The 24,837-nt window shown below is 40.7% G+C and overlaps 1 protein-coding gene across 1 annotated transcript; it reads left to right on the top strand.

The window, feature by feature from the left end:
* The first annotated feature begins 8,031 nt into the window (after positions 1-8,031).
* LOC138368591 (pneumococcal serine-rich repeat protein-like) lies at positions 8,032-15,345 on the top strand. The gene is made up of 4 exons (XM_069331118.1): positions 8,032-8,761; positions 11,296-11,520; positions 11,879-12,448; positions 14,723-15,345. The coding sequence occupies exons 1-4, from the start codon at positions 8,032-8,034 to the stop codon at positions 15,343-15,345; spliced, it is 2,148 nt and encodes a 715-aa protein (XP_069187219.1).
* Positions 15,346-24,837: the final 9,492 nt, after the last annotated feature.

Raw genomic sequence — 24,837 nt, 5'->3', positions numbered from 1 at the left:
GGTGACAGTTGTAACAGTTATTTAATTAACGTAAATGTTATTTTCTTATTAACGTAAATGTTATTGTGTTATTAACGTAAATCAATTATTATTGATTGTTGATCGTCCGTGGGACGGAGTGTTAACGTAAAGTTTAATTTGTGGAAGGATTTCTGGAGTTGCCAGTGAACCCATTAGTCATTGTTGTCATTGAAAGGCTACTGATTTGATTGCATTGCAACCGCCATTGCAGGTTTAGACTGCAATGGGGCGAAGAACAGTAGGAGGTCACTGGAGACGTGTTTCAGAACCCACTATGTCATTTGTTGTAATTGTGATTATAGATCTGTTAGTTCTTGTTTCTTGTTGATTCCTCTGTGTTCACGCTTATGTTGCAGTTAGTTCATTATGCAGTTCGAGGGGCTGGTGTCTAGCTGTCATAGATAGTGTCACAGAAAGGATTTCGAGTAACGTCATTGATATTTCTTTTTTGTTTTGTTGTAGTAGTTAGTACTTTGTTGAATAAACTAAGTTGTTATGTTTAACACTGTCTTTTCGTTACACTCCCACACATTATTATTGCCCTACAAATGTTCTGACACACTCGACTAATCAAATTGAGACTGATTCTGAGTTTTGGACCAAATATACGGCACCACACAACAATAAATTATTGTTGTGAGAGCCCAGGACCTACTCGTTAGATTCGCTTCGGCGAATGGCGAAGGTCGTCGGCCCAAGTGGTGGGAATTTAAATTTTTATTGGGGTCTCGGCGTTTGCTCGCGCCTAGTCAATTGTTCATATATGGTCCCAAAGTGAGGAATGAGCTGCTTACTACACTGGTGTGTTAGCTAAGCAAGTCCATCCTCAGGCGACCTAATTGAATATCACGACAGGAATAAAGGTTAAAGAATAAAGAAAATCCTTAGAAATTTTTCCGAGCTCAATTCCTTACACCAATTTTAGTTATTACCACTATCAAAGTCACTAAACTCTCACATTCTCCAACTTAATGTGAAAGTAACTGGTTGATGTTTATTTGGGGTCGTTGTTTTACCCTTTAATTTAATCCTATTTGCTATTTCTGCAGGCTCGCAAGAGGACTTAACTTCCTCATTTGCACGTCGTTTATTTATGGTGGAATGCAAACCTTCAGTGATGTCCTGTACTGTCAGGATGGTGTTATGATGGTATATGTATAATTCATCTGTTATGTCGATGGACAATTTTCGTTGAATGATTACTTTCGTCATCCCCTCACTAGTGGTTATATCAACCTTAAGACTGAATGTTTTTAGTAGTGACTCAAACTCCATGCTGAAGGATTGTAATGAGTCAGCAGTCTGATCAGGTTGAGGCAAGTCCAGCAATTGTAGTACTAGATGTATGACAGTTTTCTCATTGCCAGCATTATCCCTAGGAGGCTGGACTGGGAAATTAGTGCTATCGCTATTTTGATTTAAATTTTTTACTTCTGGTTCAACTTCACATTAATTTCAGTTTGGAGGCATGTTAACATAGTAGCCTCAAACATTGGGTTTTCAGAATCCATAGGGACTGTGGATAAGTTGACTGAGAACTGTTTAATTTCTGGTTGTATAATATTGGGTGATGCTGTAGTGGGTGAAACTTTATCCACATTGATTAATTCGTTGAAAGGATCTAATCTGGCTTGATATTTATTCTCAAAAGGAGCCAGATCATCCATAATATTATCTAATTTATTTGATGTACTGGTTGCTTGCTTTGAATCAATAATCCTGTGTAGGTGCTCCAACCTGGCTTGCGTGTCTTCATATTGTGCTTGGTCAGACAGGAATGGTTCCACATCTTCAACTACTATGTCGTCGTCGTGGACCTGATTTTGGTAAGATTTCCTATTTATTTTTAATAGATTCAATTGGGTTTGAATCTGTAATAGTGGGATTATCAGCCGACGATAATTAAATATAGTCTCATATAACAACTTTTCATATTGGCAGAGATATCATGCTAGTTGACGTTTACGTGCTGCTATAGCACGTTTTACTTTCTGAGGATTAGTCATGTGACTTGTTAATTGGGTATTACTGGCTCATAAATCGTGAGCAAGCACTGATATAGTAGCCTAGGGTAAAAATTCTGTAATCAATAGGCTACAATCCTACCTCTTCTAGAGGTAGCCCTTAAATTAATACATTATACATAATCATACAAACTAATGAATTGAGCGAGAAACCAGTGTCACTGGAAGTATCTTTAGGTTAGCTCCTCAATTATCACCCAAGGTTAGTGTAGACACTAAATTAATGACTCAAATGTGCAATGATTATAAGTAAATTATTATATAAACAACTCAACTCGAGCTGGTATTAATTACGTCCAAAATAGGGTCTGCACCATTATTAATGGTGTTTAGGTTGTTCAATGTAGTATAAGTAGACTATGGTTATAAATGGGACTAGGATGAACAATAAATAGTTCAACTAGTCAATGATAATAGGGGTCAAGGTTATCCATAAACACTAGTCAATATTATATCCTACCATGTTGTGGGTTGGGAATTAGTAAATATTATATTGAGAAAACTAGTGCAATATATATTAAATAATTCTCTATTTAATAGAAATAATTTACACAATTGTTGATGATAGCCTCTAGTATTATCTAGAAATACTAAATCTTATTAGTGACCTTGCGAAATAAACACCACAAAATTTGTGGATAAACTTGGGAGGCCTCAGCCACTAATTTGGCTGGCTTTAAAATCAGCGCTGTCACTTCACGTATAACACTCCACGAAATTGGTAGGTGACCGCTGCCGGTCTCGCGACTGGCAATATTTTTTCACTAATTTATTACACTAGTTTATTTATTTTGATGATAATCTAGCTCTCTAGACCATTTACATTCGAATGACTAAATGATTTGAGTGATTCGAACTGGTTCTGTGCTATTTTGATTCAAAGGACCAAATAATATGTCATCCAGTTCGAAGATGACCATATAATGTGAGGGAACCGATCTGTGAGATTTAAATTTGTTTAATTTATATGAATTTATATAGATTTTATATTTAGGTTAATTTAATTTTTTTGATAGCAATTTGTATGATGTTTAGCATACTATATTTCTGCAATATTCTCACGAAGCGATTCCTTGTACATTGGGGAGGGGTTATAATAAATTTATAAATATGCACCCAATCAAACTACAGTATTTAACTACATATATTAGTAATGAAAATTTGGAGGTCTTATCTTATTGGCCGAGTCCACCAGGTATAAGCATGGATGATGACACCAAATAATCTATGTGGTTACAGCTAGCATCACTACTCATGTACAGGTGTACCAAGATTAATTCTTGCTTCCTCTTTTATTGTTCCTCTTAAAGGACACTTGCTGTAAACCAGGAATCCTATATATGACAGCTATATCAGAGGAAATATTGGTATATTATTTATAAGATAAGGACTAAGGAATAATTACCGGGTTTAAGTCACTTTCTCGTGTCCGAACCGGAATTAATCCAATCTACCTAACATTACCGGCCGGAAATGACTAGATAAGATTTTCGGAGACACTTCCCTTGTTTTGATGTTGACTGTGTGTTGATGATGGAAGAAACACTAATTTGATCTCCATAACACTTCGTTTTTTATGATGTTAAAAGTTCAAAGACTGCTGTATTAATTAAGCATAATTCCTAGCAGAAAAGCTGTCGAATTTAATAGGGACGTGGCAATATCTCGTTTTCTATTGACAGAAAATCCCACTAAAGGTTACATTTTCTATGGGTTAACTATAGCTGGATTGTGTATACAATCCAGCAGCAATATTATCTGCTTATTGTAATTAATATTAGTAAATGGTGTCAGGTTTTTCGACAAGTTGTATTCATATCAAAATAATATCATCCAGACAATGCAGGATGTCATTGAAGGTTTGCGTTCAGTAAGGAAGAAAAGACAAACAAACCAGGACCTAGATTCAGGAAGCTCTGTGTATTTCTTCGTAAGTGGGTTTGCTACGAAGGTTCCTAAGTGTGCCCTAAGAAGATGCTTAGGTGCAATTCAATAACATCCACTTAGGAAAAAATTCGTTGGTTCACCTGCGTGCCGATAGAGGTCACTACTGTGTTTCGTTTGCCCAATCAGAGAGCAGCAACATTCTTCATATTGAAGATTTAGCGCTGGCTTATCGGAGCTCTACTGCCTCCTATTTACGTCGAATTTTCTTATAAAATTAGTATATTTCGAAGTAAAACAATGTTTTTTCAACTTCTACAGCCAGCACCGACATTGTAGTAAACAAATATGTTACATGTGTTGTTTATTTACGTAATTCTAAGAGATACTGTGTAGCTGTCCTTGTTGCTCGGAAGATGCGCTGACAATTATTGTATATATTTACTGAATTTACCCAAGGGCCACTAACTATCTAGTGGCCTCGAAGAGGAGAGAAAGCCGGCGGCTTGTTAAAGGGCGCGCCAATTGTCTTAATGATATTTTTTAGCTGGAATTTGGCATTTACGGCTTCAGCGGGTAGGCGGTTCCATGGGTTTATAGCCCTCTTGGTGGTAAAAAACATCTGTTTTCAGTCCTACTTGAGAGAACATACTCACCAACACTATATCTGTGATTGCCCTGTTATCAGTGACTTCATACCAAATGGTATGAGGTATTTTGAGCTCTGTAATTACTTCATACACTCAGAAATATTGGAAGATATTCTTGTGCTGCACCCAGATTTTGCCAGTGGAGGCTAATAGATCAGCATTAAGTATTTTGTTCTCTCCTAATTCCATGTATGACTGGCCATCCTGTGAGGTGAGGATGTTGGATGAGCTTGTAGCTGGTTTTTGATCTACACTGTGTGGTCCTTTATATAGAATAGGGAAGCAGCACATTGCTGTGTATACCTAAACATGTTTAAAAATACATTGTTTGAGAGGAGTCTTATAGAAACTGGTAAGAGTAATTATAATATAATGTTTCCATGATTCAGTACTTACCTCTTGTGAAAATCGCGAAGAGTTGTTTAGTCAGAGTTGATTTGTTTTTTGTATTGAGGCTGGTATTTTCTAAATTAATTCCATGTACAGTATGTCTAACCATCCTGTGAGATGGGAGTATTAGATAAACTTATAGGTAGTTTTTTATCTACACTGTGTAATATTCCATATAGAATAGGGTAGCAGCACATTGCTGTGTATACCTAATCTTCTTAATAAAAAAAATCAGTAATAAAGATTTTAAATTATAGTTTGTATTATTACAAATACAGTACTGTATTATCCTTATTAAATCATGTTGACCATGGATCTTTAAGATCTCATGTTGATATGTAATAGTCATATATCTTTTGAACTGCTAATCATTCATTAAATTGTGCATTATGTCTCAATTTTTCACTTCCTTGGATATACTGTGCAGTACAAAAAGATAGGATAAAAATAAACCAGTAATATTTCTTTCATTATATTTTTCATTTAAATAACTGCACCAATATTTTTACAGCTGACAGGATTTGTTTTACCATACAGGTGCATTATTTGTTAAACAAAATTTGGTTTATTGTTACACACAATGGTGCTACATAGCCTTCCCAGCTTGGTGCCTTCTTTTAATACTTACTGATTAAAAAATAAATAATAAATACATTTTATTCAGGAAAAGTACATACAGTTGATTTACAAACATAATGTTGGATTTGTAGACAGAGCTAGTACTTACAATACCTAAAGCCACTAATACTCATAGCATTTCGGCCAAGGTCTGGGGGAAAAAACACTTAGACTAAAACTTAATAGTAATCGGGATTAGGTATAAATTGTGTTGAAAGAAGGAATAAAAAATACAAAACGAGGGGTTAACATAGCATAAATCAGCAATTGCACATGTTGGTGAACAGCGTTGTTTAAAAAATAGCAAGACATGGGTTGACAATAAGGAGGTAAGTTAGGCTACATGGAGTTAATTAGGCAGTACTTGGTTTAACTCTTAAACTGGTTGAGAGAGGTACAGCCTTTGACATGATTCGGGAGGTCATTCCACATTCTGGGTCCCTTGATTTGTAAAGCACTTCTAGTTTGGTTACACGCAGCCAAATTGTGTAACAGGAAGAGGTCTTGGACACAAATTTGTTCCATGCTAAATGTAGAGGAATCAGCTGAGTATTCCTCAAATAAAATAAGTTGCCTCAGCTTATAAGGTAAATAAAATAAGCATTTCTCAAATAAGTAGCTGCCTCACCTCACTGCCTTACTAGTGCTACAAAGCCTTCCTGGCATGGTGCCTTCTTTTGATAATTACTTGTTCCACACCCAAATTGTATAACAGGAAGAGGTCTTGAACCCCTACTTCCCTCTCTCTTTTTTAATAGTCTATATAGTCATAAGTATAGCTTTAAGTATTCAATGAATAAAGTTTTTGACATTTTTACCCTTCTCCTTACCTAACATCATTTGTGCAGCATATTTTTATTTTATGTCTTGAGGTTATCTTGAGATGATTTCGAGGCTTTTTAGTGTCCCCGCGGCCTGGTCCTCGACCAGGCCTCCACCCCCAGGAAGCAGCTCGTGACAGCTGACTAACACCCAGGTACCTATTTTACTGCTAGGTAACAGGGGCATAGGTGAAAGAAACTCTGCCCAGTGTTTCTCGCCGGCACCTGGGATCGAACCCAGGACCACAGGATCACAAGTCCAGCGTGCTGTCCGCTCGGCCGACCGGCTCCCTGTCTCACCCAGATTTAATTTAAAAATAAAACCAAACTAAATAAATTACAAATGGGTATGTATAGCTAAGGTACACCCTTCCTACTAGGTGAACAGGGGCATTTGGTGATAGTAAATGATCCCATCAGGCAGGGCTCATCACCTTCTCTCATATTTCATGTTCACCAGTGTTTATTTACTTAATAACTACGGGTATAATATCTTGCTATTATAAAACTAATTCTACTATCATAAAAGACATATTTACTTTAAGTTTCAAGCAGAGAATGCATATATAACTAACACGAAGGACTCCTCTTCACTAGATTCAATTTTTATAATCTTTTGTTTATGTTCCAAAATCTTAAAATCGATCCCAGTATTATGTAGTAGAGAAAAATTGAGTTATATCCAGTTTACGTAAAGCTACGAGTGGTCGAAACCACACTTAGATCCCGGAATGAACTTACGAAGGTTTTTCCACTTAGTGGGAAACTACCTGAATACCACTGTAGCCGCCACGAAGGCGCTAAGAAGGAAAACATTCGTAGCTAAGAAGAAAAACCTTCGTAAGTACCTTCCTGAATCTGGCCCCAGTATACTAAACCAAATTTCTGATCCCAAAAAATCAATTAATCATTACTAACCCTGATAACATTATATTCCACAATTAGGAAGTACATTTAAGTGTTAAATATTATTTACGGCAGTAGAATACTTGCCAAACACAATTAATAATCTTGTGTTCATTTATTTTCCTATACACATAATATCTGCAAGTGTATGTATTTTATAAAATTACAAAATCCAAAAACATAGCACTATTTTGCACATTATTGCACCACATTTATTGTAGTTTTTATGCCAATCCAATAGAGGTAGGACAATTTTAGACTGACACGGTACTAAGATTTGTACAAATTCAGTCTACACTATTAGCTGCATTAATAGGTAGGATTATTACCTAACTTGTACTGTGTTAGACAGTACTGGTGTATAATTTTTTATGTAATGCTAACCCTAATTAGGGTAGGATACAAACCGTTTATTGTGTAATTATATCTTATTACATACTTTATGTCCATCTTTGAGTGTTACTGAAAGTTCACTACCCATCCAAGGCTGATTTTAAAGAGCAAAGCTAAGGAACACCTGTAGTGATACCAAGGCACCACTCAAATCTTAGTTGCTTATTATTAGGTAGGTAGCTAACCTCTAAATGAGGTAAATTACAATCAGCTTCAAGGAAATATCAGGCTGTCAATAATTATACCTGCTCTACATATATGAGCAAATACCATAGCTGTCCGAGTAGCTATATAAGTCCTATAAGGCTAAAATCCACAGCCAGAATGGCTACAGAAAAAACTGGAAGACACTTGAAAGGTCTTCAAAATCACTTATCAAGACTACTTGACAAATGTGACAACTGTTTAGGAACTAACTCAATTGACGTCTTCAGGCTAAAAATTTCCACAAAGGTGGCTAGCCAAAAATATGACCAAGTAAAGGATACAATAGAGTCTTATAGGATCATACTCCTTGTCAGTAATACTGACCAAGACGAATTGAGTCTGATAGAATCTGACCTTGCCGACTATGAAGATATAATTCAAGACAAGTTAGATCACTACAATAAAGTGCTTGCAACCCAAAATGTTCCTGATTGGTTAGAACATTTTTGTAGTAGACCTATACCCAAGCAAGCACCCAGCTCAGATGAAATACATGAGCTACCTCAAAATGACGGGAATCCTCTAAACAATACTGATCCCTACACAGGATCAACAACTGAAGTTAAACCTTCATTTTCTACAATCTCATCTAATACAACTTCACATAATAATTCATTCACAGAGTCTGATAAATTTTCAGACATCTCTTCTCAATATTCCCTGGATTCTATAAATTCAATACATGAGGCTACTGAATTAAATAGTCTCTCACAGGAACCCAGAGAAATAAGTGAAGCTGCAGATGGAACTCCCAGTGACTCTGAACCAGAAAATGAAGATAATGCTGAATCTGCAGCAGCAGCTGTAATTAAAGCTGAGGCTAAGCAAGAAGCCTCAAGCAACACAAGTAATAGTCATAATTACTCACACCAGCCTTCTAGAGTAAGTGCTAACAATGAGAAGACTGTTATAAACCTTGTTCACCAATTACTAGATTTTTCTCCACCAGAACAATCAGTTGACTCTTTACAAGCCTTTAGTTTTCAGCTTGAGTCACTGTTAAATTCCTTCAGTAAAGAGGTGGATCACCCAACTGCTGAGTGGATGACTAAAATTATCATCCAGAGAAAATTGTCTGGAGAGATACTCAATAAATTATATTTATTCCAGAATGGTAATATCCTGTCAATGCAGGATATATTTGCAGGTTTGCGACATTTAATTAATCAATCAGCAAACCAAGCACTTAATGCCTTTTCTGAATGCACCGAAACTGTACCCACGTCAGTTTCCTTAACAGAAACTCCTAAAGTGACACTGTCACTAGGTAACAAGGGTACTAATAATCGACGTAATAACAACAGGTTAAACACTGATTCATCAGTAAGACCTAAGTGCTCCTAAGGGATTTAAGAGCCCCACAAGTGCTATTAAGAGTCCAATAGGTACTCCCAAGTGTTCAATAATTGCTTCCCAGAGTACACCAAGTACTCACAAGAGAATATATAACAAGCAAATACAAGCAGCAAAACCTTCACAACCTGCAGTTTCACCTAAACCGGTGTTCCCTAAACGAACTGTAGGATGGGAATCATATTTGTTTTGCAGTCAAAAACATTCTCTGTACAAATGTAATAATTACCCTAATAGAGACACAAGAGTCACACCACTCAAACAGTTACACGAAGGTACTAGGTGTCTCAAATCACATAATGTTATTAGCTGTGACACCTCACTGAACACCTGCAACAGGTGTAGCTGAGGCAAGCATCATGCTGCACTGTGCAAATTTGTCAAGACAAATTATGTCAATCCTAGAATAGGAAGTAGAGAATCTACACCAGTACAGTGCTGCAAGGTGCGAGATGTGTACAGTGTAATTTGCCCAGTGTCTCAAGTGGATACAACCTTGCCCACTGCCCAACTTCAAGTAAAGAACAAAGGGATCAAGATCACCACTCGTGGATTGTTTGATCAAGGATCCCAGAAAACTTTCATTACTCAGAAAGCGGCAGAGGCACTCAATTTACAACCAATCAGACGTAAAATTAAACCTGTCAGGGTTCATGATAAATCGAAGACCCCAAGAATACTCAGTATTTCAACCGCTAGTACGACTAGGTAATCATGTCAAGGCTATCCAAGCCATTGTTGTTGATCAAATACCTTTTGACCTAAATATTAAGGGTCTGGGGTACACAGCCCACTTCCTGCAGGAACGTGAAATTAACTTGGCTGACAACAAGTTAACGTCTGACCGCCTTACCAATGTAAATGTACTAGTGAGAGCAGACTACTATTACCGGTTTATAACAGGAGTCTGGCCCTAGCTTCGGTAGGGGACAGACGTGTTGCCTCGGCGCTCCGGCTGTTGGTGTTGTTTACCGATTTGGCCGGTTGGGGGCGGGTGTGTCTCTGCCTGCCTGTGCTGACGTGGAGTTCACGATGGCGGTCCCCTTCATCCCTGTACTGCGGGCTCAGTCTGTGGGCCTCGAATTTTCCGGCCGGGCTGGGTACCCAGAGATAGCGCTGGTGTGTGAGTTGCTTCATATCCCTGTGATAAACATTTATGGAGTCGAGCTGGTGACGGCACGTCGAGCGATATTGAAGTTCACAGAGGAATTGGCATATCGTGACTTTCTCCGTCAATACGAGGGGCGGACATTACCCCTGCCGGATGATGCGGGCACTGTGTCACTCTCTGTTCGGAGTGGTGCCCTCACGTCAGTGTGCATGGGGCTCCATTGGAGTTTCTGGAGGGTCTGCTATGGCGGTACTTCGGCCGGTTTGGCGCAGTGGTTAGTGTGCGGGTGAACGTGGTGTCTTCCAGTCCACTTAAGGGTGTGAGGACTAACATTCGTACCCTGGGCATGAGGCTCCGGGAAGATATTCCGTCCTCTGTGCATCTTCTGAGTTACAACGTTCGGGTGTTTTACGCCCGCCAGCCTCGGATGTGTTATCGTTGTGGCCTCTTGGGCCATCAGGCTGCTGACTGTTCTGCACCTGCCGTTGCACCCGTGAACCTCTTCAATGAGGAGGATTTTCCGCCGCTTCCTGTGGAGGAGGATTCGGTGGATGTGGACGTCTCTTCAGCCGCGGATGTGCCCCCTGTGTCACCTGTTGCGCCACCTGGTGCGCCCCCTGTTGTTGTCGCCTCTCTTCAAGAGGTTGTGTCGTCGCATGGTGATCGCCCTGCTCCGACTAGTGTCCCTGGGGTTCTTCAGACTGCGTTCTGCTCGATTCCCCCGTCTTCCTTTTCGTCCTCTGCTGCGTCTGACCCTGTCCTTGCACCCTTGCCGTCTGTTCCGGCTGTGCTGGGTGATGGGGTGGATCCGGTGATTCCTCCTGTGCCTGGCCTGGTGCCCCATGTGGTTGAGGATGCTGCCGTTCTGCGACGTGCATCGGTTCGCCCGGCTTGTGTTGCACGTGTCTCTGAGTCAGCCTCCGGGTCTGATGATGTGTGGCCAGAGCCTAAGCATTCCCAGCGTTCGTCTTCAGCATGGGCTGACGTTGGCGATTTCGACGCTTGTGGATCTGCCGGCGACGGAGGGGTGGCTCCGGTAGCGTTGCATACTACGGTGACTGCGGAGGTGCATTTTCCTGAGGACGCCAGTGCCGGTGTTTCGGCCTCCACTTCAGATATGGTGTCTGCGGTTCCTGCTTCAGGTGCGTCGCCTGCCTTGGATGGCTCCTGTGTCACCTGTTCCGCCACCTGGTGCGCCCCCTGTTGTTGTCGCCTCTCTTCAAGAGGTTGTGTCGTCGCATGGTGATCGCCCTGCTCCGACTAGTGTCCCTGGGGTTCTTCAGACTGCGTTCTGCTCGATTCCCCCGTCTTCCTTTTCGTCCTCTGCTGCGTCTGACCCTGTCCTTGCACCCTTGCCGTCTGTTCCGGCTGTGCTGGGTGATGGGGTGGATCCGGCGATTCCTCCTGTGCCTGGCCTGGTGCCCCATGTGGTTGAGGATGCTGCCGTTCTGCGACGTGCATCGGTTCGCCCGGCTTGTGTTGCATGTGTCTCTGAGTCAGCCTCCGGGTCTGATGATGTGTGGCCAGAGCCTAAGCATTCCCAGCGTTCGTCTTCAGCATGGGCTGACGTTGGCGATTTCGACGCTTGTGGATCTGCCGGCGACGGAGGGGTGGTTCCGGTAGCGTTGCATACTACGGTGACTGTGGAGGTGCATTTTCCTGAGGACGCCAGTGCCGGTGTTTCGGCCTCCACTTCAGATATGGTGTCTGCGGTTCCTGCTTCAGGTGCGTCGCCTGCCTTGGATGGCTCCGGTTCTTCGTGGGGGGTGGTTCCCCCTGCTGAGGTTCGTGGTGAGCGGAGTGGCCTGGTGTTGCTGTTGAAAAAGACTGCTCACTCTGGAAGTTCTGTAACCCCTTCCTCGATCCCCGTTTCATCGACTGCGGTCTCGACGCCTATTCCGTCTCCGGCTATCTCTTCAGTGTCTCCTGCGGTCTCGGTGGAGGCGTTACCATCTCGTCGATTGTCCCCTGCTCCTGTGCGTACGGCAACGCGGCCGTCTCGGCAGCCCTCGCATGCTTCCTCGAAAGACGTGGCTTGCGCTCCCCAGCCTTGTTATGTGACTTGCGTCGGTGAGCTTAAGGAGTGGCCGTTTATCTTGAGGTTATCTTGAGATGATTTCGGGGCTTTAGTGTCCCCGCGGCCCGGTCCTCGACCAGGCCTCCACCCCCAGGAAGCAGCCCGTGACAGCTGACTAACTCCCAGGTACCTATTTACTGCTAGGTAACAGTGGCATTCAGGGTGAAAGAAACTTTGCCCATTTGTTTCTGCCTCGTGCGGGAATCGAACCCGCGCCACAGAATTACGAGTCCTGCGCGCTATCCACCAGGCTACGAGGCCGTTTCTGCCGGATCTGGAGGTTCCCGAGTTTATGCAGGGCCCACGGCGGCAGGGGGATCGTCCCCCACCGACATGGAGTATTTGATTTGTGAGGCCTATAAGCAAAGGTATCCTTGGGATTCGTTCCCTGAGAAATATATTCCTGTCTCTGAGAAATGTATTCCTCGCTCATGATTCCTTTGTGTATTGTGGGTTGTTTCCATTTGTGTGCATGGTTGTGGGGTGCGGGTCGGGTGTGTGTGTGGGTGGGGCGGGTTTGTTTCCCGGTTCCTGCGTGCTCCGGTTTGTGGTTGTGGGTTTGTGCCCCTTGTGTGTGTGTGTGTCCGGTTTCTGTGCGGTCTGGGGTTTGGTTGGTTGTGGATGTCGTGTTCTTATGTTATGCTTTGTGGTTCTATGTTTTTATGATGCTGTTTGTGCACTTGTTTGTGTCGTGTTGAGTGCCCTTCAGGCTGTTGGCGTGACCCGGTCTGGGTTTCTGCTTTTTGTCGTGTTTTGCCATTGTGCTTTTCTTTCTGTTTGTTTTCCTTTCTTGTTGTTATTTTTACTATTATTATTATTATTATTATTATTATTATTATTATTATTTTCGTTTTGTCTTGGTGCCTCTCCGTGTGTGTTTGTGGTGCTGGTAGCCTTGTTCTGAATATTTCATGTTTTGGTGTGTTATTTCTGTATTGTATTCTGCTGTGTTTTAACTAGCTTGTTGTATTTTGTTTGTAATTATTGTTGTTTTGTGGTCGGCCCTTCCGGTTGGCGTTTTTGTGTTTAGTACATTTGTTCCTTTATGCTTTTGCTTTGTTATTTTGGTCTGTTCTGTGTTTTTATTGTTTACTTTTATTGTACTTATAAGCATGCTTGCATGTAAATATATATATAAAAAAAAAGTTCATAACTGGACATGTTATAAGATTGGGCATAAATATGCTCCAATTTGCAGATGGCTACTTACTTACAGGTAAAATTCTGAATATGAACAAGCCTATGCCTGCCAACAATAATAAATTATTCCGCAGTAAATCAATTCTCCAGCAACAATGTAAAATGAGAAACACAGCTGAGTAATAAATCCAGATTGGATGTAGTACGATTAGTATTCGCCGAGATGTTTCATAGCACTCAGTGGAAAATCAGTGGTCCGTACCTAAACAAGTACATGTAACAGCGACCAAGCCATTGAATCCACTGCAGACCTAGAATTATTCTTGACAAGTAATAATTGACCACACTCAGTCTCCCTAGGTAATTAATAATATTAGGCTAGAGAATCTAGCACTCCCTGGATAATCAATAATATTAGGCTAGAGAATCTAGCACCCAATGCATCTAGCATTTCCTGAATTTAGCAGTAACACGAAATCATCAAGAAACTTCTGCACCTGTGAATTCACTAGGACCAAGGTCCACAATACCTGCGCTTAAGGTTTGCCAAGAAAATCATATTAATTCAACGTTTTCTGCACTAAGAGTTAGTGAAAAATACTTGCATCAATTTTTGTTTGAGCTGTTTAATTTTCGTTTCTGCTTAATTATTGTAGGAGCGCAGCATGAACAAACTTGCAAACTTACCAATACGTAAGTGAAATTTGGCTCCGTCGTCAGTGTGAGGATGCACAAGCTGTCTTCTGGAAAATATGCGGGGTTGAAGACAAACATTCGTACCCTCGGGATGCGCCTGAGGTCGGACATTCCATCCTCTGTCCGACTTTTAGGGTACTACGTGCGGGTGTATTATGCCGGGCAACCCCGTACTTGTTTCCGGTGTGGCATGTTGGGGCATCAGGTTGCCGGATGCACTGTGGATCCGGTTGCTCCAGTCAACTTGTTCCAGGATGAAGATTTCCCACCGCTCCCTCTGGAGCGGTGGGAAATCTCCCACCGCTCGTCTTCGTCCGCTCCCAATTCTCCCTCGTCTTCGGCTGCTGCGCCTGGCCCTGTGTTCTCGCCTCGGGTCTCGGATGTGCTGGGTGCCTTGGTGGCTGCGGAGCCTCCTGCTGTGTGTGGGCCAGTTCCCCCTGTGGTGGAGGCTGCTGCCGTTCTGCATCGGGCGTCGGTTCGTCCAGCTGGTGGGACCCGTGTTTTTGGGTCCCCTTCCGGCTCTAACGATCTCCGGCCGGAGCCCAAGCGTTCCAGGCGTTCGTCGTCTGCCTGGGCCGATTTTGGGGAACTCGGTGACTGTGGGTCCTTGGGTGTTGACGATGTGGAACCGGATGTGTCGCTGTCTCCACGGTTAGTGGTGGCAGAGGTTCATGTGCCTGCTGATGCTGGTGCCCAGGTCTCGGGGGTGCCTTCCATTCCTTCTCCGCCTGGGAATTCTCCGCAGTGGGAGGTGGTGGCTCCCGCTCCCAGGGATGGGGTGGTTGCTGGTGCTGGGCCTGGCCTGGTTGTGACCTTAAGGAAGGATGCGCGCCGCCCTGGTTCTCTGCAGTCGTCTGGTGGTGTGCCCGTGGCCGCTGGTGCCCCGGTGGTGGTGTCCTATGTCCAGCCCCCTCTTGTGAGGGTGTGTGTTGGGGACCTGGGGGACGTGTTGCCGGCGTCGGTGATGCCACCAAGTCACTGGTCGGCGATTGCTGAGTTACTGCTGAATGACGAGCCGGGGGAATTTCATGGTGGGGGTGTTCCCTTGATGTAGGGCATTGTGGCAGTTACTCGCGTCAGGAGTGATACTATTTGGGTCCCCTGCTTGCGAGACGTTGGGAGGCGTTCAATGTGCGTTTTCCCCGGGCTTTGTTCCCGGGCAAGTATGTCCGCTGATTGGCCGGTGTTTTGCAGAATGTGTATTCTCTTCATGTATTACCTTGTTGTATTGTGTTTTCTTTTTAATTTTCCATTTGTTTATATTTATGATTTGTTTGTGTGTGCATTGTCTTGTGTTATGTTTCATTTTCTAAATTTTGATGTGTTTTGTTGTCGGTCCTTCTGGCCGGTGTTTGTTTTTGTTTATTTGCTTGTTTGTTATTGTTTTTGTTCTTTAATTTGTCGTGATGTATGCTATTCCTCCATTTTTGCTAATTATTGTCCTGTGCTGTCGGTCCTTCTGGCCGGTAGCATCTGTATTTTGTTTTTAGTTTCTCTGATATTTTATTGTATTTATTGTCTTTATCTTGCATGCTTGCATGTAAAAAAAAAAAAAAAAAAAAAAAAAAAACTATATATATTAATTAACTATATATATTTTATATTTTCACCTGTGTGTGCAAGTGTACATATATATATATATATTATAAAACCTAAAAAAAACAAAAACACAGCACATATATATATCTATTCACATTGCTGCACCATTAATTAATTTATGCCAAACTTTATTAGGTAGGAATTTAGGCTGTGATTGTGCTGAGTTTTGCACAAATGCAGACTAATTAACTTGGTATTTTCATTAGTAGAAATTATTTCAACTAGTCTTGAACTAGTCAGTAGTGTATATATTATTCATTGTGCTGACCCTGCAACAGGGTGGGATCAAAGTACCATTATTTACTCCTGTGCTGACCCTACCACAGGGTGGGATTTTAAACCTTATATTAACTCTAATCAGAGTATATACATATATAAATCATTTTGTGTATTCATTATTTGTGTATATAAATTTTGAGTGCTGCTGAATGTTCACTATTACATCAAATGGTGATAATGAAGAGCTAACGAGGAGAAATTCTAATAGTGACATCGAGTATTACTCAAAATCCTTAGCTATTTATTGTTAGGTAGGTGCAGTTAACCCCGGAATGAGGAAGAGTGCAATTTAGCCAGATTAACTTAGGCTATATTCAATTTACTTGTCAACTAATGAGCAAGTACCCAAGCTACATCAGGCATACCTATTCAAGTCCTATGAAACTTGAACTTAAAGCCACCATGGGTACTCCTGAACATTTAAGGAGAACCTATATTGGCCATAATGGTCATTTAACCAGACTGATTAAACAGTCTGAAACTTTATATATAGCAACTCCCATTGATTAAAAATATCATTGAGTAGCTGATCTCAAATTTGATCAAGTCAGATCTACAATCAGGTCTGAATTAAGCAACTACAAGAATTACATAGATGCACCAAGTGCATGGGTTCTCATGACCCCAGTAAATGTGTAGTCCATTTACGGTTGTGCAGTAGATGCAACAAAAGTGTGCATCATTATGCCTTATGTAGAAAGACATCATCACAATCTATAACATCTTGGGAGGATTCTACAGTATTGCAAGGTACCAAGAAATCAATGTACTTGCAACTGAGAAAGGCAGTAATACTACTCTGCCTACAGCTCAGCTTAAACTAATTAATAGGAAGTCTAGAGTTAATACAAGATGTCTCGTTGATCAAGGATCACAGAAGACTTTCATCACACAACAATTAGTTGAGCAGTTGAAATTAAAACCTGCCTAACGTGTGAAATTTAATATCTCTGGGTTCTTGACTAACAGTGAAACTCGTGAATACCAAGTAGTCAAGGTGTTAGTAAGACTTGGATCTTCCACTAATTCAATACAAGCGGTAGTAGTAGATAAGATTCCTTCAGACCTGCAGGTCACAGGATTAGCTCGCACTGTGAAATATCTCAGACGTAACTACATGAGGCTAATGGATCACAATAAATTCTGACTGCTTCACAGACGTTGGTATCCCAATAGGTGCTGACTATTATTACAGATTTATAACAGGATGCACCCGACAACTAGGAATGAATTTGTTGTCATCTGCTGCAGGCAAATTGCTAACAGGACCGATGCTTCTCCAGCAAAAATCTGTATCAACCAACAAACAAGCCAGCAATTCAATAGTGGCGTGACTAGGCTCGGAACAGCCACCCCCTACATTCCAGAGAAATATCTGAAGATAATGAGCCTCATCCACCTGTATTTAAACTGTGGGATTTAGACACTTTAGGTATTGTCCCTGATAAACCAAGTCCTGATGATACGTGGACTTACCAGCAATATCTAGACTCAGTTGTCTATAAAGACAAACAATACTGGGTGAGACTGCCATGGAAGTTGAATCATCCACAACTTTCAGTTAATTATTTCATGACAGCCTCTCAATTAATACAACTGAAGAAAGAGCCAGATAAATTGAACATGTATCATCAATTAAATTCAACAACAAATCGACAGTAAATTTATTGAAGATGTTGATAATGATGACCGAAAAATAGGACACTATCTACCCCATCACGGTGTAATGAAAGACTCAGTGACGACACCAATACGTATCGTTTTTAACTGTAGTGCCAAAGTAAAGGCAAGCAGCGTGTTTTTGAATGAGTGTCTCCAAACGGGACCTAGCCTAACACAAAGGCTATACGAAGTATTGTTACGATTCCGTACTAGTATTTTCGCTTATACTGCTGATATCAGTAAAACTTTCCTTAGAGTAGGCTTACAAGAAATGGATCGTGATTACTACAAATTTCTCTGGATTAAGGACCCACTGGATCCTGACAGTGATGTCGTAACCTACAGGTTTGCCTCTGTGCTATTCGGGGCGACTTCGTCACCGTTTCTACTTCAAGCCACATTAGATACACATTTGAAGAAGTCAAATAGCCCTTATAAAACAGAAATTAGCGACAACTTGTATGTAGACAACTTCCAGGGAAATACTAATGATGAATTTAAATTGGTAGAAATCTACCATGAGGCTAATCGTGAGTTGCTAGGAGCCAATATGCCACTACAATCATGGGCCTCAAACAATAAACTATTAAACAGATGAACGAGAGAGTTTCCTGGTTATCGGGTACCTAATCAATTAAATGTTCTGGGCGTGGAATGGAACACAGTTACCGACGAGATGAATGTCAAGTCAGTACAAACAAATAATTCAACCCTTACCATGAGAAAATTACTCTCGTATATCAGTCAACCATTTGACCCTTTGGGCTTACTTACTCCTATTTTAATAAGCGGCAAACTCCTCATGCAGGAATGCTGGCAGAAAAATATGGGCTTGGATGATCCGTTGCCAATTGAGTTGCAAGATAAATGGCAAATACTCACAACGGATTTTAATCAATTAGGTGTTTTAAAATTTCCTCGTAATGCTTCAGGACAAAACTTACCCACAAATTTGCACATCTTTTCCGATGCCTCTGGCAAAGCGTATGGCGCTGCAGCCTACTTAGTCAATAATGTACGATCATTTTTACTCACATCAAAACCAAGAGTTGCTCCAATCAAGAAGAGATCTTTACCTCAAATGGAGTTGACTGCATTGCTGGTGGGAGTAAGATTGGCTCATTGCCTGACCAAGACACTCAACAATATTCACTTTGGTGAGATCGTAATGTGGTTAGACAATGAGGCAGTCTTACAATGGGTAAGAAACAATAATAATAAAACTCCCTATGTCAGCAATCGTGTTAGGGAAATCCATAAATTATCTGCAGGATAAAAATTCAGACATGTTCCTACCAAGGTCAATCCAGTAGATTACCTTTCGAGAGGTTTATCATTAAAACAGCTGATTAAGTCTCCGATGTGGTTTAATGGACCTGCATGGCTTGTTAGTGGTCAGTGGTCTAAACAGAAACCACAAGTCATAGTGACCAATATCACTACTCCCATGGCAGACCCAGAACCTCATCAGACCTTAGCTGTTAACCATCACAATTATTCCAACTTGAGTAAGTTACTAAGAGTAACAGCACATGTATTTGATTTTCTTGCTAAGATAGGAATTAGACATAAGTTTCCCAATCCTATCCTCTATTGGATCAAACGTGCACAATGTTACATACCCCTATTGGATTCGTATATAAATATAAAATAAGTACTATTTCCATGCATCATTACTTCTATATTATACCATTAATTGTATGTGTATTATATCATTACTTGTATGCTTATAACAGTACTCGTACGTTTATATCATTACTTGTATGTGCTGATATGTTATATTGTTAGTGTGATCCGTGGGCTAACCGTGGGAACCCGTTACTATATTTTTTGTGAGTGTCAGCTTCCCGTGAGAAAGTTATAGTTTCTGTTGATCACTTATTGGCAAGACTGTGTGGGAAACCGTTATTATTGTCCACCATGACGGCAATATTTGTGGGATATTATTTCCTGCCATGATGCGCAGTTGACAACACATTCTTTTATTTTATAAATATGTATCTATTATATTAGTAACTACATTATTTCTGTTTATACACGTAAATCTCATCATTCCTTAATTTAGTTAAGTAATTCCCATTCTATGGCTCCATGTAAGTAAGATTTATATTAAGTACAAACTGTCACTTAAAATGTTGTGCAGAAGCGACATTGGCTCCTGCCGTGAGAACATTATTCAGTAACTGTTTGGACACCGGAAGGATCACATCTAGGAGTAGAGTCTGTAACATTATATCTATTCTGTTCTATTGTAATATGTTATTTTGTGGAGACATAATTTTATTTTGGTTTACATGTGATTTCCCATTTGTTGATTTACCTATAATATTGATAATTAACTTAAGTATATTTTTAATTGAGTGATTTCTTATTCCTAAGGAGGTGATTAATTTTAAATGTTGCATGTACAAACCATGGGATTATACTGGTGACCCACCTTGAGATTGCAGCATCGGTAAATGTCCCTAGACTACAAGATTTTGTTGCTGTACGGGTCACGATCATTAATCACTGTTTTTAACAGTGATTTTGGGGGTCTGGCCGAGACATATTGTTCCCACATATATTAAACTTTTGCTAATCTAACCTTGCCTTCCTAGGTACCAGCGTGCTTAGAAATCTGTGTTTAAGAAACTTGCAATATGCCATGCCAGAGTCAGCCTGTGTAACAAGTAACCTACATTTCACGATTTTGGAGGTAAGTCATCCAATAATTTTATATGCAGTGAGGCCATGCAAATTTTCAGTGTCGTGACAATTTAAAGTGAAGTGTAGTGCCGTGCCAGTCTGTTAATTATTTTTGTCAATCAAGTGCCAAGTGTTAATTAACCACGGAAGATAAAGTGTTGTCACTGTTCGAAAATCCAGACTTTGAGGGAATTAAAAACCTAAAAAAGTCTGCCTTAATAAATATGAAAAATAAGTTAGAATTAACAGCCAAAAATAACATGACTAAAGCACAAATTCTGAGTGTCATAGTGACACATTTAGTAGAAAATGAGGAGTTAGAAGATTTTCTGGAGAAAGTAAAGGAGGAGACTAGTGAGCAAATTGCTTTAAGGTGTCTTGAGTTAGATGCACAAGTAACGTATGCTAAACTTGAGGCCCAAGAAAAGGAAAATGAATTTGCAAGGCAACAGAAAATATTAGAACTTGAAGCTCAGCAGAGGGAGCTTGACACTAGACGATTAGAGATTGAGGGACAAAATAGTAGAATTGTAGTTCAACTGCAGCTGGAAGCCTCAAAGAAGCAACAGTTAGAAATTTAACAGAAAATGGCAGAGGCTAAACACAGACTTGAAACAACGTTTGGCAGCTGGGCATGGTAATACGAGCAATGTTTTATATAGTAGTGATAATAATCCCATAAGGATGAAAAAATACATAAGAGCTACCCAAGTTCAATGAGGAGGATCCCGAGGTTTTTTCTAAGATTGCAGTCAGTATGAACTGGCCAATGGATCAATGGGTCGCAATCATGCAAAGTCAGTTAAAAGGACGTAGTCAGGAGGTTTTTGTATCCTTGCCTGATGAGAATAGTTTTTGACTATGAGTTTAAGAAAAGCATCTTACATGCTTAACAATTAAATCCAGAAGCACACAGACAAAAGTGTAAGTGATCAGACAATAGCAGATTTCACCCGTCACAAAGTTAATTGCTGCAACAGATGGTTAAAATCACTTTCAATAACCGAGTATGATGCTCTTAAGAATCTTCTTATAACAGAAGAAGTGATGTCATGTCTCCCAGACAAATTGTCTACTTTTATGGCAGAACAGAAAAATATAACAGACATTTATGAGCTGTCTAAGCTCGCGGATGAGCATGAGTTGTTGACTAAGGCCCAGTTTAAGGCCCAATCACCTAAGTTTAACCGTAGAGTAAATTGTAATGCTCACCGAACTTCTTATCAGTATAAATCCAATTCTAGTGCTCCAGTTACTCCCATGAACTCTTCTCTTATTAAACCTAAAGTTGTTACTCCATTGCCAGGACCATCTAATCCTAGTAATGTTAATTCAAAACCTGCAGTTGGTTCCACAGGTGTGTCCACTGTCAGGCATTGTACACATTGTAAGAGAAGAGGACATGTGATTACTTCTTGCTATAGTTTGCATCCTGAATTACGACCAACTGGTCATATTATGAGTAGAGGATTGCAAACTAATAATTCTCCATGTACTACAGTTAATTCCCATTGGATGGCTGAATTTAAACCATACATTTCTACAGGTACATTATTGTGTAAATATGGTAGTAGTAGGACTGTTCAATTACTCCGTGATACTGGAGCTTCAGTCTCTTATTACCCAGAATGTACTTGCTGATGTTGACACCCGAGATCTTGGTGAAGTTGTGCTTCTCCAAGGTATTGCAGGTAATGTGCAACAGGTGTCTTTAATGCAAATTAACCTTGATTCTAATTTTACTTCAGGATGGTGTAATGTTGGTGTCAGTAAACATCTGCCCATTCCAGGGGTAGATATTATTCTTGGTAATGATTTTGGAAACCGAAAGGTTGAAGGGACCAAGTGCCCCATAATGTTAATTAATCCCAATAATGTACTAGATCAACCAGAAGCAGATGATGGCATTATTTACCCTGCTTGTGTTGTAACTAGATCAATGAGAAAAACATGAGAGTTATCCTGTCTTCACTAAGGTATCTGATCTCGAGACCAGGAACCCTTCAGTAAAGGAGTGGGAGGTGGAACTTGAAGATTCTTTTATGACTACTGGATGACGAGAGTGAGGCAGTAGTAGAAGCCTCGCCGAACCTAAACCACAAGGAAAGTGAAGGTGAGGAGGCTGAACTATCTGTACCTTGCCCGCTTGTCTCCACTAAACCAGTTGTCGAGAGTGAGGCCGAAGTAGCTATGGCTCCATTTTATTCTGATCAATCGGGAAAAAGAGATCAAGCTACTAGGTTCTTGCCCGCTTGATACTGAGTCTGAGTCATTGCCCTTAAGTGTTATACAGACTACTGATCCTAGTTTAATTGAGTGTATTTGAGGCACCTGATCATGTTGATGCATTGGAGGAAGGGACGGGTTTCTTTTTCAACGATCGACTTCTGATGAGAAGGTGGAGACCAAAGGGAACTCCCTCATCAGATGATTGTGAAACCAGAACCCAACTAGTTGTCCCCAATGTTTATCGTAAGCAGGTCCTGCAGGCTGCACATGATGACCCCTATGGGAGGTCACCAAGGTATCACAAATATGTAAATATTTTTACTGGCCCAAGCTAAAGAAAAATGTGGTCAGGTATTGTCATAACTGTGTACCCTGTCAAATTGTTGGAAAACCAAACCAATCTGTGCCTAGAGCACCATTGCAACCTACTGTAGTTCATGATGAACCATTTTCTCATGTTGTAATAGATTGTGTAGGTCCTTTACCTAAGACTAAGACGGGTAACATTTTTATGTTTTCTCTTATGTGTATGTCGACGAGATTTCCTGAGGCATATGCCTTAAGAAATACCAAGACTCATAATCTCATCAAGTGTCTTGAACGATTTTTCTCCTTGTTCGGAATCTCTAGAGTTATCCAGAGTGACAATGGGGGAAATTTTTGTTCTAAAGTTTTCAAAACTTTCTGCAAATCCAAAGGGATTCAGCACACATTTTCCAGTCCTTATCATCCACAAAGCCAAGGCGGGCTTGAACGTTTTCACCAGACATTGAAACAGATGTTAAAGACGACAGGAGAAACTTATCCACGTAATTGGGATGAGAATCTCCCTTTTGTGCTGTTTGCTGCCAGAGAAGGGTTACAAGCATCATTTGGGTGTTCACCTTTTGAGCTCGTGTTTGGTCACTAAGTGAGAGGTCCGTTAAAAATGCTCAAAGAAAAGTTGATGGGAGATTTCTCTGTTAGTCAGAGTGGGTGGTACTTGAGTGAGGTCAAGGATAAGTTGTGTCAGGCTCGAGAGTTGGCGAAGAAACATCTGGAACAGACTCAACAAGCCGTGAAACAATGATATGACAAAAAGTTCAGGGCTAAGCTCAGGTCGTTTGCTGTCGGAGATTTGGTGTTGGTGTTGAAACCTCGTTTGGGGACTTCCATGTCCCATAAGTTTGACGGACCCTACCAAGTGGTAGAGAAGGTGGGAGATCTAACTTACAAAATATTTAACCCTACTCTTTCAGAACATAAAATGAATGTGCATATTAACAGGTTAAAAGCTTATGTTTTATTAGGGAAGAGTTACCATCTGAGGGAAATTGTAGTGAAGAAAATGATGTTAATATTCAACTTCTCAGTTCCAGTTCCAATGGCAGGGAGCAACCCGTTCTCGCAAATTTAATAAGTCAATATTGACTTATTAAATATGTGCATAGGTGACATACTTAACATAATAGATACCCTTAAAAAGATTCATAGAAAACACCAACCTTACCTAACCTTGTTAGTATCTTAAGATAAGCATCTTATTGCTTCGTAATTACAATTATTACCTAACCTATAATAGGTATAGGTTAAGTAATAATTGTAATTACGAAGCAATAAGATGCTTATCTTAAGATACTAACAAGGTTAGGTAAGGTCAGTGTTTTCTATGAATCTTTTTAAGGGTATCTATTATGTTTAGAATATCACCTATGCACGTAGTTAATAAGTCAATATTGACTTATTAAATTTGCGAGAACGGGTTGCAGGGAGATGCTATGTCATTTACAGGAGGAGCAACGTGATGAGTTCCAGGTTCTGTTGGACAACCATACACCTCTGTTTGGGGAAGTTCCCACACAGGCCCACCTCATCACATACGACATTCAGCTCCTGGACAGCACTCCAATTAGACAACATCCTTACCGAGTGAACCCAGAAAAGAGGAAACTTATTCAACAAGAAGTGGACTATCTGCTCCAGCATAATTTCATTCGGCCAAGTCAAAGTACTTGGAGCTCTCCGTGCTTGTTAGTGCCAAAACCAGGGGGGAACCTGGAGGTTATGTGTAGATTATCGGAAACTGAACAAGAGCACTACTGTTGATGTA

The sequence above is a fragment of the Procambarus clarkii genome, chromosome 25 (assembly GCF_040958095.1).
Source record: "Procambarus clarkii isolate CNS0578487 chromosome 25, FALCON_Pclarkii_2.0, whole genome shotgun sequence".
NCBI lineage: Eukaryota > Metazoa > Arthropoda > Malacostraca > Decapoda > Cambaridae > Procambarus > Procambarus clarkii.
The sequence above is the reverse complement of the archived record's forward strand: the minus strand, read 5'-3'. Positions and strand labels throughout refer to the sequence as shown.

Excerpts from the sequence above, each read along its gene's own strand:
- LOC138368591 (XM_069331118.1), top strand. The coding sequence starts at position 8,032 with ATGGCTACAGAAAAAACTGGAAGACACTTGAAAGGTCTTCAAAATCAC. Across the intron at positions 8,762-11,295 it reads AGAAGCCTCAAGCAACACAA|CCTCCGGGTCTGATGATGTG; the intron begins GTAATAGTCATA and ends TCTCTGAGTCAG. Across the intron at positions 12,449-14,722 it reads TTGTTATGTGACTTGCGTCG|TTCCCCCTGTGGTGGAGGCT; the intron begins GTGAGCTTAAGG and ends TGTGTGGGCCAG.